Below are 14,078 nucleotides of genomic sequence, written 5' to 3' on the forward strand. Positions count from 1 at the left end.
TTCTCCGACACATATTTATTTCGTCCGTGCACTCTTACTTGTTCACTTTTGACTTTTCACATTTTTGCTGAATATTTATTTTCTTCCCATGTTTCTAATATATATAAGTTACTTGGGGGTACGAACACAGCTGCCCAAACTTGTACCAAAAGCTTCACAAATTGTACACTTTTGACTTTTCACATTCTTTAAGAATTAATAAATCTCCCGTGGATATATGCTATAGTGCTGAATATTTATTCTTTTCTCATGTGTACACGTGTGCACTTTTATTTTAATTCTCCAACACATTTATCCTCCATGCACTTTTATTTGTTTACTTTTGACTTTTCACATTCTTTAAGAATTAATAAATCCCACGTGGATATATGTCAAAGTACTGAATAGTTATTTTCTTCTTATGTATACATGTGTGCATTTCTATTTTAATTCTCCGACACATTTATTTCCTCCATGCACTTTTACTTGTTCACTTTTGACTTTTCGCGTTCTTGAAAAATATAATATGTGTGTGTCCAAATTACTTGTTCATTTATAAAACTAAAATAAAATTAATCCTTTCTAATAAATATTCTTGACAATAGTCTATTGGAGAGAGACTATGACAAATGTCTAAGTGGATAAAAAAGTAGTTGGTTAAAGTGTGCAATTTATATAACTTTTGGTACAAATTTGCATTGCTATTGTTCGTCCTCTTTTCAGGTTTAAAGTATTAAGAAAGAAGGAAAACCCGTTTTCCTTCTTTGTCAATACTTTACTTATCTTACTCTCTCTTGCATTCTCTGATTATTATTTCTTTACATTTATAAAATGTATTACTTTATATTTTCATTTCGGAATTAAAATTTGGTGATTTACGATATAACATATCGCATTTCTAATATGTCATAATACTTAATATTTATTCCATAGACGTATGCACTTCAATTTTAATTATCCGACACATTTATTTCCTCATAATTTTTAATTAATTTAACAAAAATATTTTATTAGTTTGGCTTTTAAAAAAACCAATATATACAACAATGGTTCTTATGTTTGGATCTGAAAAGTTAATTGATTGAGATGGATATCAACTTGTCGGTATACATATAAGATATTAAACAATTTAAAAGAAAAAATCTAAAATCTAAATATTAATTTTCCCATACCTTCTTACTAATTTTCTTTTTCACATTGATAAATAACTTTCATTGTCATGACTATGACAAATTTTTAAAAATTATTTACAAAATACAAACCTTAAAAACAGGCTAATTAAAGTGAATAAACATGTTCGGCCCGTGCGGCTAGTTTAAAGAAAAATGTGTTTCTTAATTAATTATAGCCTAAGTAATATAAATACCTTCTCTACAGTATGCTTTATTTGTCCAAAAAAAAAAAGGGTCAAATGAGTCCAATTATTTTTGTGAGCTTATTTTAAGCACAAAATGACTTTAAGCTGGCTAGTCAAACACTCAAAAAAGCTGAAAACAGCTTATAAGTAACTTATAAACAACTTATAAGCCAATCCAAACGGGCTCTAGGTCGATTTGTGGAAAAAGAAATGATAGACATTTAGCCTAATGTTGAAGTGGGAACAAGAATTGGAAATTTTTGTTGGGGAAAATTCTCAATATTGCGCCTATATAAACTCTGTTAAGATGTGTGCTTATTCACTACAGCCTCTCTTTTTAAGTTTTAAGATATATTTCCCATGTCATTACCATTTTAAAATGGCTTTCAATCTTTGCTTCAAAATTTTTCTTGTTCTTTTTTCCATTCTCAATCTGTATGCTCGTATAGCAACGTCCCGTGACTTACAAGAACTATCCATGCTTGAAAGGCATGAAAAATGGATGGCTCGTCATGGACGTGTATACAAAGATGAGATAGAAAAGGAACATCGCTTCAAAACGTTTAAGGAAAACGTTGAGTTCATCGAATCGTTCAACCAGAATGGAACTCAACGTTATAAGCTGGCCATCAATAAGTATACTGATCTCACCAGTGAGGAATTTTTGGCATCATTTACGGGGCTTGACACTTCATTATCCCAGCAAGAATCAACAGCAGCAACAACGTCCTTTAAATATGGTAGCGTGACTGAAGTTCCACTTAGCATGGACTGGAGAAAGAGTGGCAGTGTCACAGAAATCAAGTATCAAGGTCTATGTGGTAAGACCAGTTCCACTATTATTCCTTTGTTCTAATTTAATTGATATTTTTTTCTTTTTAGTGGGAGCAGGAAAAAATCACACATTTCTATATTAAACACTCATTTACTCATAATGAGATAATTTAGGGTAATACAAATATTTATAACTCTTTTTAGACCAGTTCCAACGAAGAAAAGTTTTAGTTTCATACTTGAATTTTTCTGGCCCAATACTATACCCCTCAATTTTGTCCATTACGCATGATTTCACACTAGCTATGTCACCTTATTTTCACTATTCGGCTTTTAAGCAATTTTTGGGTTTATTTCGTCTATCAATTTGATATTTACTTTTTATTCCCCCTGTTATAATTTGATATTATATTTGTGTGGTTAGAAGACTCTAAAAGATTGTGGTCCGTAAAATGTCAAAATAACTCTATAATTATAAAAACTAAGGCTAAAATAGGAAGCTCAAATTTAATATTTCCAAATTTACAAAGGTATTATTGTTTTTAAATGTACTAACACAAGTGGCTTGAATATCATCCCAGGATCTTGTTGGGCATTTTCTGCTGTCGCGGCTATAGAAGGAGCATATCAGATAGCAAACAATGAACTGATCTCACTTTCAGAGCAACAGCTATTGGATTGCAACACCGAGAATAGGGGTTGTGAAGGTGGACTAATGACTCGAGCCTACGAATACTTACTACAAAACGGCGGTGGCATCACCACGGAGACTAATTATCCTTACCAACAAGCTAAAAGTATTTGCAGCACTCAACAATTATCCCCAACTGCAGCAGTAACAATCAGTGGCTATGAAGTAGTACCAGCAGGCGAATCGTCATTGTTGCAAGCTGCAGCTAATCAACCAATATCTGTTGGTATTGCTGCTAACCAGGAATTTTATTTGTACGGAAGTGGGATATATGATGGAAGTTGCTACCGTAAGCTGAACCATGCAGTCACAGTGATAGGTTATGGGACAAGTGAAGATGGTACAAAATATTGGCTAGTGAAGAATTCATGGGGGACTAGTTGGGGCGAGGAAGGGTATATGAGAATTGCTAGAGATATTGGAGTTGATGGTGGCCATTGTGGCATTGCCAGTATGGCTTCTTTCCCAACTGTTTGAATTGTTTTACAAAAGGCAGGCATTGTTATTAATATTATGTTGAAGATTACGAAGTCTATAACTAGTAATTCGTGATACCAGAATAAATTAATTAGCCCAAGATAGTTTATCAATCAGGCCAAATCCTTCTCCCTAAAAATTCCGGATGATGCGTTGGGATGAAAGAAAGTTCTTCGGTGCTCCTCCGGAACGAACAGTAAAGGCAGATGAAGGTATTGGCTCTTACTATCAATCGGATGGAGAGAACCGCGGCGCTTTACCTTACGAATATCTAAAGGCGAAGATCTCTTTTCGACGAGCAAGTTTACATACCTAGGTCCTAAGTTTCTCATTACTCGGTGAAGTCTTGACCAACACCACCGACGTGGACGAGCAGCTTGCTGCGATGGCGCAAACCATTGATTCCTTGAAAAAGTCCGCCATAGTCAAAGGCCACCTCGAAGCAATCGAATTTTCTCCTTCCGCTCACTCACTGGACGAGCCTTTCTATTTGTACCAGTTGAGTACGTCTGCCCAAGACCCAGACAAAAAGCTTTGTACCTTACCACGGAAACTCCGCTATCAATGTTTTTTTTTTTGTTTTGTTTTTTTATTATAGCGTCAAATACTGCTTGTTACTTATACCATATGTATCCACAGCAAATTGTTTTTTCTAATTATACCATTGACGACATTGCCAAGTTGTACAATTCCTTTTTTTTTTTTTTTTCTAATTTGGTTACGTTTCAACTCTTTCAATCTTAATTACCTTGTCTTAAATTTTGATGTTTGTAAAACTTAAATAGCAAAGTTTGTATCGCGCCCCGATTTCTATTCGAGTCGTGACCAATATTGTTAATCTGACCAAGCGAACCTTTTTAGCTATTCTAGATCTATTCTATTCTAACTATATTATGCTTATGCAACGATACAATGCTCTTCAAAAATACAAAATATGTGCTCAAAACTTATCAACATTTTAAAGTTTAATCTTAAAGTTTCTGAAACATTGCCAAATAAATATGCGTAATATGACACCATAGCCTAATTGACATTTCTATAAAGCCTCTACTCACAGAACTAATGAACCGCTCAAGAAATATTTTTCTGGCTAGTTCTCAAAATACCGTAAGAATTAAATAAATACTCCAACTGATATGGAAGATAAAAAGGAAAGGCTCAACTAAACAAGACCTAGCTAACCAATTGTCGTTGGAGTGAGGGAATGTTTTAGTAGGCGTTTGGCCATGCCATGGTTTCAAACCCGCGTTTGAACATCCGTTAGGAACCATGGTTTGGTTTCAAACCCCAAATCATCCAAAAAGGCATGATTTGGGGTTTGAAACCATGATTTCAACTTTTTAAATATAAAATTTAACCCATAAATTTATATATTGTAAAAAAAGACCCATAAATTGGTAGATATTTTTAATAATTACCCTCATTAATCATTTACCAATTTCATTAACTTCCACCAAATTTTATTTATGTCTGCCAACCTTTTAATTTTGTAAAAAAAGACCCATAGTTTAATTTTATTTATTGAACTAAAATTTGATCAATTGATGCTGTATTTTTATAAAGGTCTTCTAGTATTAATTTTGAACCGGTTGTTATGAATTAGCGTATTAATTTTGTTATGAACTATGACTTGCTCATTTGGTAAGATTGTATAAGAATTGAGAATGTATTGATTTTTCATAACTTGTGGGGTTTTTATGTCTATAAGAGAAAATACTCCTTGAAATATCCAAAATGCATGTCCAAACAATGATTTCAAACCATGTCTAAACGGGGCCTTAGTTTGTAACTTGCTTGTCTGAAACTCTCTTATCTTGACATAAGTCAATGTAGATTCCAAATAAATGGAACATCAGTGCCCACCCCCCCCCCCCCCCCCCCAACTAAACGAGTCTCAATTATCCCCCCAACTAAAGCTAAAATCAGGGTTACACAACATGGTATATGTAATAATATTTTGAAAGTCATGTAAAGATGTAAAGCATGAAAACATTTAAAACAAGCTCTGCCATAAAAATAGTTCTAAAATATAAGTTCTGCTTAATTTTTTGTTTTTTTGTGTACTACCATTCAACTCTGACTAATTCTTTTTAAATGATACAGTCAAATAGTGCTTGCTACTTATACAATACGCAGCAAATTAGTTTTTCCTAGTTATACTATTGATGACATTGCCAAGGAGTTTTATCTAATTTGGGTTCCAACTCTTTCGATGTTAATTACCTAGTCTTATATATTCATGTTTGTAAAACTTAAATAGCAAAAGTTGAGACTTACTTATACATGAGAACTGCTGGAATGTTCGGGCTAGAGGTGGCCAGTAACATGGTATGTCAAATCAAATAGATAAATCAGTGAGATCCTAACATGTGGCGAGTGATAATACATGTCAAATCAATCGTTTTACAAAATTATCCATACAAAGTGTGTAATTAATATATACTCCATTCTACTAATTAATAATGTGAGTTCAATTGGTTGCAGGATTGAAGTGAGTGATCCAATGATTCGTGATTCAAATGTACCAATTAAATCAATCTAAAGACTTCATCTACAAGATAACTGCCTCAATTCTTATGATGGTGAATAGGATTTTCTATAACGCAAAAAGGAAAAGTTCACCAAATTGGAGTATAGGGCGCTTCAGTGAGCAAGAACGGTCTCTTCTTTCTTTCGATTTATTCACTAAGCTAAAACTTAGCATTTATTTTTTTATTAATTCCCGGCGCGATGGAGTTACAAGAGAAAATTGTGAGAGCAAGCAGTCAAGGATCCATAATCTAGTTCACATAGAATGTATCCTATATATAAGGTCACGTAACTATCACTTTTTTTTTCACCGAAGTCACTTAACTATCTTTTTTAACATAAAATGGTTATCCCATAATCTTAAGCGTATGGATAAGGAAAAATAATCTTAGATTAAATTAAGTAATACGATGTCTTTCCTTAAAGGGATTAGGAAAATTAATTGCAAATTTGTAAAAGAAAAAATAATTTAAATATAAGTAATGTTGTGTTTGGTTGGATATACTTAAAAATATTCGCATTAATAAGTTATTAAAATATTTATGTATTACTTTACGTGAATACGACGTAATATAAAAGTGTGTGTGTACAATTACAGAGAAAAAGTAATTGAAAGTTAATTTTTTCGTATGGGTTTTGGATTGGGTAGGGTTAATTTTTTTTTTTAATTGAGTTTTTATTTATTAGACTAAAAAAAGAATAAAAAAAGTGTTATTCATCGAAGAGTTAAGATTTTCTAGGTGGTGTGATTTTTGTGTTAGAAAAAAATAGTTAAGTTACTTTTATGAAGAAAAATTTATAATAATTACGTGTACATCTATGCAATTTTACCATATTTCTACACAATGTGTAAACACATGATAAAAGACTGAAAATCCTTGAATTTCCCAAACTTGGTGGAGTAGAAATGGAGGCATCCAGGACAAGGTTGGAGTAGCTTCAATAGAGCATAAGATGCGGGAAGCGAGGCTGAGGTGGTTCGCGCATGTGAAGAGGAGATGCGGGGAAGTCCTTTTACGGAGGTACGAGAGGATTGCTATGGATGACTTGAACAGAGGTAGAACTAGGCTGAAGAAGTATTGCATAGAGGTGATTAGACAGGACATGACGCATATGCAGCTTACCGAAGACATGACCTTAGATAGGAGGGTTTGGAGGACACTAATTAAGGTAGAAGGTTAGCAGGTAGTAGAACATTTTCTTTCTTATCCTCCCTTACCAGTAGTCGTAGTATTTCTCATGTGGCTAGCTACTTATCCGTCGATATATGTTACTATCTATTGTCTTATGTTCTTTAATTAGCATATTATTGCATTGTAGTTATTGTCCCTTTGCAGACTATTTATCATGCTTTATAGTATTTTGTGATGACTTCTTTATTTTTCGTTATTTCCTTTGCTGATTGCTTTGTATTGCTTTTCTTGAGCCGAAGGTCTATCGGAAACAACCTCTTTACCTTCTAAGGTATAGGTAAGGTTTGCGTACACTCTACATACTGGTACTGGTAGAATGACAATTACACAAGATATTTATTATTTCATCTGATACTAGTGCTAATTGAATACACTTAGGATAATTTGGCTTGAAACATTTTTGGTTTCGTTGATTGCAAGTCATTAAATTGCATGCTGAGCTAAGAGTTTTTTTTTTTTAATTATTTAAGCCATAACCATTAGGTTGTGAGCCTATGGTGTAGGAGTTTGGCTTGCACCCCTATGATGTTAATATATGTAAGTAATTTATAATGACTAGAGGAGGACATGGAACCTTGCCAATAGTCGACAAAAGAGCTCGCAAAACAATCTAAGGAAAGGATTAGCCTATACAAAGTCCTTTCCAAAATAACAAGAAAATTAACTAACAAAAAAGTTACATTTCTCATATTTTCTTCTAAATGTAAGTGTTTGCCATTTGTCAAGTTAAAGTAGCCCCTTTGCCTCTCTAGGAAAATCTTGAAGAGAATGATAGAAGGTCCTATTTCCACTTGTAGAAGCCATTTTAGCCAATAAGTTAGCAACTTCATTTGCTTCTCTGAAACAATGAGAGATGACATGATTAGCACCTAAGTTACTCGGACTCGGTAGTTTCGGTGTACCCGTGTCGACACGACACTGACGTGGGTAAGGGTATGGGATCTGTGTCGGATCCGGTCAACCGAGATCGGGTGTGTTGACCAAAATTTTGGGGAAAAAATTGAGATTTGATTTCCAAAAATAAATTTTTGAAGGGATGGCACTACTAAAAAAAATTATATTTTCAATTACTTTTTCTCCGCCCCTGCGGAGAGGAGCTTAACTCCCTCTTATAAGACGAGAGAAAAAAAGTTAAATCAAAATGGAATCCAATTTGGGCTAGTTGTTTTGTGCGCTTCACAAACAGATGCACAAGCCCATGGTCCAATAGGATGTTACGTCATCCAAAAGCTCAAGCTCGTACGTCATACCTCGTGATAAGTAACATGGCGTGTCAAATTAAAATAGAATAATTAACCTGTATAGCCAATGAGAGCGTGATATGTGGCAAGTGATATCACATGTCAATCAAATGATCGCCAATACAATTATTCGTACCAAGTGTGTAAATAAATACTCCATAAAAAAGAAGTTTACTTAGCTATCTGCATACCCCTTAAGAAAATATTAATTCCTAAATAAAAAATATGTAATTTCACTACACTATTCCTAATTAAATAAGCATAAGGATTTGATCATATAACACTTAATAGGGGCAAATCTGAAAAAGCAAAACTAATTCTTACATGATTTGATAAGTGAACATTTTTTTTTACTCAAGAAAAAAAGACTAAGTGGATACTTTTTTTTATCCGGAAGGAATATATTCTACTAATCAATGTGAGTTCAATTCGTTGCATGATTAATGTGATTGATCCAAATGGTTCGAGATCCAAAGGTACTAATTAATCAATTTAAAGATTTCAACTACAAGACTCTTTATGTATCGGAAAGTTAAAGTGTGGTCTGTGGTAATTATAATTTATAGGTGACAAAACTTTTCATATCATAAAACTACATTTTCAAGGAATTAATTAAATTGTTCTTCCCTCCACAAATTCAACACCTTATCTTCAAAATTTTGTATAAGCCCTACATCAATTCAATATTTTAAGAGTATTCTAATAAGTTAAACTCCATGAGTTAATGGGGATACCTAAAGGGTCTATAGCAGGAGGTAACTTACCTGCATGGCAGCACCTGAAAGGTTTCTATGTATTAATAGTGTGAGGGCCGTTTGGACATGGATATTTTCCTTAAAAAAAAAAAAAAAAACGTGTTTGATTATATATTAGATTGATTTTTTCATTTTTAAAAAAAATAGGTTTTAAGTTTGAGAAAGAGTTGTTAACCAGTTTTGGAGTGTGTAATTGTGCGTTCTACCACTACCTGTATGTAGTTGCTAATAATTACTTCCCCCGTTCCAAAAAGACTGTTTTGATTTGGATTACGAAGGTTAAACTAATTAATATATGGTGTGAATTTGGACATAGAATCTTTATGTTTTTTTTTAAATAAAAATTACATATATAGAAACTAGGTAAAAAGTACTATAAGTTACAATCGTTATAATTCGAAATATTTATGTCCATAGTCAACTGAAACTAACGATTGACTTGATTTGACTAATTTAACCGATAACAAGATATATATATATATATATATATATATATATATATATATATATATATATATATATATATAGGGATCACGTCTTGTTAGATCATTTGATTCTTCCTATCAGTACAAGTTTTGAACTATCGAAATACTTTAAGTGTAATTATATATTCAACTGAAACTAACGATTGACTTTATCCGACTAATTTAACCGATAACAAGATATATACACTATTATATTGGGGTTTGAGGTTTTAGTTTTGGGGTTTGAAATTTGAACTTTTAATAATAATTATATTTCTATTATAATAACTAAAAAATATTTCAAATTAAAAGGATAAAACCAAGTGGGTACAGATCTCATTAATGCAACATTTGTACTATTTCTTTGAAAAGGGAAGCCAAAAGAAAATATCTTGTCAAAAAAGTCAACATCATGCCAAAGTCCCTTTCACAGCAAATTATCTTCTTCTTTTTTTAAGGAAACTTATTAGCAAAGCCAAAATATATCTTTTAAGACTTTTCTACACCAACTTTCCCTCCAAAAGCCCAAGAAAAGAGACAAAAGAACTATTCTCTCTCTTTCTCCTTCATCCGTCCCTCTGTTTCTCTCCAAAGCCAAAGAATTTCAGAATCTTTTTCATCCAATATCTGTTAAAATGGCATCATCAGCAGCTACGAAACACAAAGGAAAGGCTATTTCAAGACCAACAAAAAGTGTTGGATCAGATTTTGATGATAAACCTTTATGGAATCATGTAAAGGTTCTTTTTGTTCCTCCTAATGGTGGTGGAAACAGAATATGTGTCACACCCCTTTTTGCGCCCCTACGCTATAAACGCGCAAGTTTTTTTTTTATTAAAGGGTTTTTCCATTTGAAATGACGGTTTTGAAAAGGGATTATTTTATTCACAAAGTCGCCACTTGGAATTGAGTTTTGGTGTTCCAAGCCACCTTATGAATCACTAATCAAAAGGAAATGACTCTTTTATTAGGGTCCGCGAAAACAGAAGACCAGGTAAGGAATTCTGTTGACCGGGGAGAAGGTGTTAGGCATTTCCCGAGTCCCGTGGTTTTAGCACGGTCGCTTTATCGACTTATACTTAACTTAAACTAATTTTTTGGATAAATTATGTTACAAGCCTTGATTTGCTCGTATTTTATTGTTGAACATTTATTGGTCTTAAATCGGATGCGTAACCGCATTCCGAATCTTTTAAGCGTCTCAAAGTAAGATGCATAACTGCATTCTTATTCGAAACAAAATTAATTATTAAAACGAGTACGACCAAGGTGTGTAACCACATCCCTGAGTTTAAAAAAAAGGTCTCGAAATAAGATGCGTAACCGCATTCTTAATCGAAACAAACGTCTTGAAACGTGCCTAAAGCTCATCTACTGTTAAAGGCAATTATTTGTCTCTAAAATCCGAGACTTATTATTATTTGGTTATTATTAATTTTCACTCTTTTGACAATGGGTTTTGAATAAATTCGCAACCCATCTCGCTCAACTCACACTAGTAATTAATTAATATGGCCTTAACCGTTAGTCTTAGCCTGATTCTTTTGTTTAAGAAATATATTGAGCAGCTATACGACCGAATAATTAAATTAACAAGACCTCCATTAATTACAACAAAGCAGAATATCCAAATAGAGAAGAGTATAAAGAAACGACATTACCCCGAATTTTATCACTGTAACCGGGGCCTCCATTTATTTTTACATTTTTGTTTTCTTCCGGGGCATCCCACCCGGGAAATGAATACATGATATTTAAAGCGAGTAAAAGCAAACATACCACAAACGGACCTAAATTTGCCTACCAACCCCCCAATATATCAATCGTCCATTTTACTACCATCCAATTACTGAAAGCAGTAATAAAATTCTAAGCCCAAAATTATCTCATATCCACTGAATTTCATACCCCAAATGGTCCTTTCAGATTTAATTAGTTTCAGAATAAATAAACTCGCCTTAAACATTTAGCTCTAATTTTTTGGCCAAACAAAGAGAGAAATAAATTTTCACCAAACCCAACAACGCAATTCATTTCTGAATCAAACAATTTCTATTTCAATATTTATCAAATAAATATGAAAACCCACTTCAAACAATCATTCAACACTGGATAAAAAGCATTCAAAAGAGGAAGAGATTAAGATAGAAATGGACCTCAAATGGAGCTTTGAGCCGGCACTCGACAAAAACCCGACGTGAAAACTCAAAACCCAAATTAAACCGGATCTATAGCAGAATTCGATACCCGCAATCCCGAACACACACCTCAAAAGTTTTTTTTTAAAGGAAAAATCAAACTAAAATAAGAACGACGGAGGGCTGATTGCTATTTTTTCGGGACTGTTTTTTTAAATATTTTTACAATGGTTCGTTTGGGTTGTCGGTGTTCATGGGGGTTTTCTGGTGGTTTTTGGTAGTGTAGTGGTGAAGGTGGAAGGTCAAGTGGTGATGAACAGGGCCTGTTTGGTGACTAGGTCTTTTGGTTTTTTTCGGTGGGGGTGGCGGCAATTTTGGGTGATGGCGACGGTGTGGGTTTGGAGGTCGGACAGTGGTGAGGGAGATGATGGTTTTAATGGTTAAAAAAAAATAAAGAAGATTGATATTTTTTGTTCTCTTTCTTTGTCTGTCCGTCACTTTTATTTCTCTGTCTCAATCCGTTTCTTTCCCCTTTTCTATCTCATATCAGTGGCCCCTCCCCAAGAAAATGAAATGACCCCTTTTCTGTTCCTCTCCTTCCACGTCCATGTGGTTTCTTTTATTATAAAAAAATGGACCCCACTATTTCATCTTTTTTGTGTGTGTAACTGTATCAAATTATGTGACCACTCAAAAATAATATTTCTTTCCCCCCTTTGTCACGTGTTCCCTCCCATTAAAAAATCTATTTTTCTATTTTGTCTTTTGTGTGATATGTGTGTATATGTTGTGAAGTAGTGAGCAAGAAAATGGAGCGGGAGAAATTAGTTTGTTGGAAAGAATCTTATGAGGTGAAACTTTTTGGTTGGTCTTTTTTTGTTTTTTTTTGTTTTTTGTTTTAATAAAAATCTAAATACACTTATAAGTATTTTAGCCACCTAATTTTAGACTAAGAACAAAAATAAAACTTATACATTTAAATCCTGTTAAAAAGAAAAAAATATTTTTTGAAAATTTTCTCTTTATCTTAACTACGACTCTATTTTTGTTTTATATTTTTTATTTCCACCACAAAATCACTAAAATGAGATAAAATTCGAAAAAAAAAGCAAGATTAAGCCAAAAAGAAATACTTGATGTTAAAAAATCGTGTGAAACAAACTTGGGGAGGGTCAAAATTACGTGTCTACAGCTGCCCCTGTTTGATTGGGAATACGAAGAGTTTTCAAACAAACAAGTAGACAAAGAGACTAGTTTGACCCTACCGTTGTTCGAAAAGGAAGGGAAAGAAAGAAGATGATGCAACCGAGCCCTGGTTTTGGGCAATCTACGTATCCCGGGTTATAAGGGAATCAGGTCACGTGTAGTTCAAAAGTAAGAAGGGAGATGAAACATTTGGAGGTGAATAGTCGAGCGAGGTCCTGTCGAGGCTCCGGTACGCGGTCCTATTATTACATTAAATGAAAGACAAAAGTGAAAAGAAAATACAAGCACATGATCCTAGCTATGAAACTTCTCTTGAATCTTGGCCCGAATCTTCATGTTTTCCCAAGTGTGAGACAAACACTTCGACCTCGAATTGAACTTAAAAGCAAACTCCATACTTCAAGCGGAATCCTGATCTTGAAATTGAAAAGCAGTTGAATGTTGACCCTATTATTCAGGCGGGCTCCTGCTACTTCTAACTGAAAGTACACCCTATTCTTCAGGCGGGCTCCTGAACTTGAAATTGAAAGATGTCCCTATTATCCAGGCGGGTTCCTGAACTTGAAATTGAAAGGTGGCCCTATTCTCTAGGCGGGTTCCTGATCATACCATTTTTCAGGCGGGTCCTGACTTGCTCCCATTTTTCAAGTGGGTCCAGACTTGCTTCCCATTCTTCAGGCGGATCCTGACTTATTCCTATTCTTCAGGCGGGTCCTGGCTTGCTTCCCATTCTTCTGGCGGGTCTTGACTTGCTTCCCATTCTTCTGGCGGGTCCTGACTTTCTCCCCATTCTTTAGGAGGGTCCTGATTTGCTTCCTATTCTTCAGGCGGGTCCTGACTTGTTTCCCATTCTTCAGGCGGGTCCTGACTTTCTTCCCATTTTTCAGGTGGGTCCTGACTTGCTTCCCATTCTTCAGGCGTGTCCTAACTTATTCCCATTCTACAGTCGGGTCCTGACTTGCTTCCCATTCTTCAGGCGGGTCCTGACTTCTTCTCATTCTTCAGGAGGGTCCTGACTTGCCTCCTATTCTTCAGGCGGGTCCTTACTTGCTTCCCATTCTTCAGGCGGGTCCTGATTTGTTCCCATTCTTCAAGCGAGTCCTGACTTGTTCCCATTCTTCAGGCGGGTCCTGACTTGCTTCCCATTCTTCAGGCGGGTCCTGACTTGCTTCCCATTCTTCAGGCGGGTCCTGACTTTCTTCCCATTCTTCAAGCGGGTCCTGACTTGCTTCCCATTCTTCAGGCGTGTCCTAACTTATTCCCATTCTACAGTC

At 34.5% G+C, this 14,078-nt stretch overlaps 1 protein-coding gene across 1 annotated transcript; it reads left to right on the top strand.

The window, feature by feature from the left end:
• Positions 1-1,667: 1,667 nt before the first annotated feature.
• Positions 1,668-3,960, top strand: LOC132622292 (zingipain-2-like). The gene is made up of 2 exons (XM_060336878.1): positions 1,668-2,157; positions 2,692-3,960. Exons 1-2 carry the CDS (start codon positions 1,716-1,718, stop codon positions 3,276-3,278), a joined length of 1,029 nt encoding a protein of 342 aa, XP_060192861.1. The 5' UTR covers positions 1,668-1,715; the 3' UTR covers positions 3,279-3,960.
• Positions 3,961-14,078: the final 10,118 nt, after the last annotated feature.

Source organism: Lycium barbarum, chromosome 12 (genome assembly GCF_019175385.1).
Source record: "Lycium barbarum isolate Lr01 chromosome 12, ASM1917538v2, whole genome shotgun sequence".
NCBI classification, from domain to species: Eukaryota; Viridiplantae; Streptophyta; class Magnoliopsida; order Solanales; family Solanaceae; genus Lycium; species Lycium barbarum.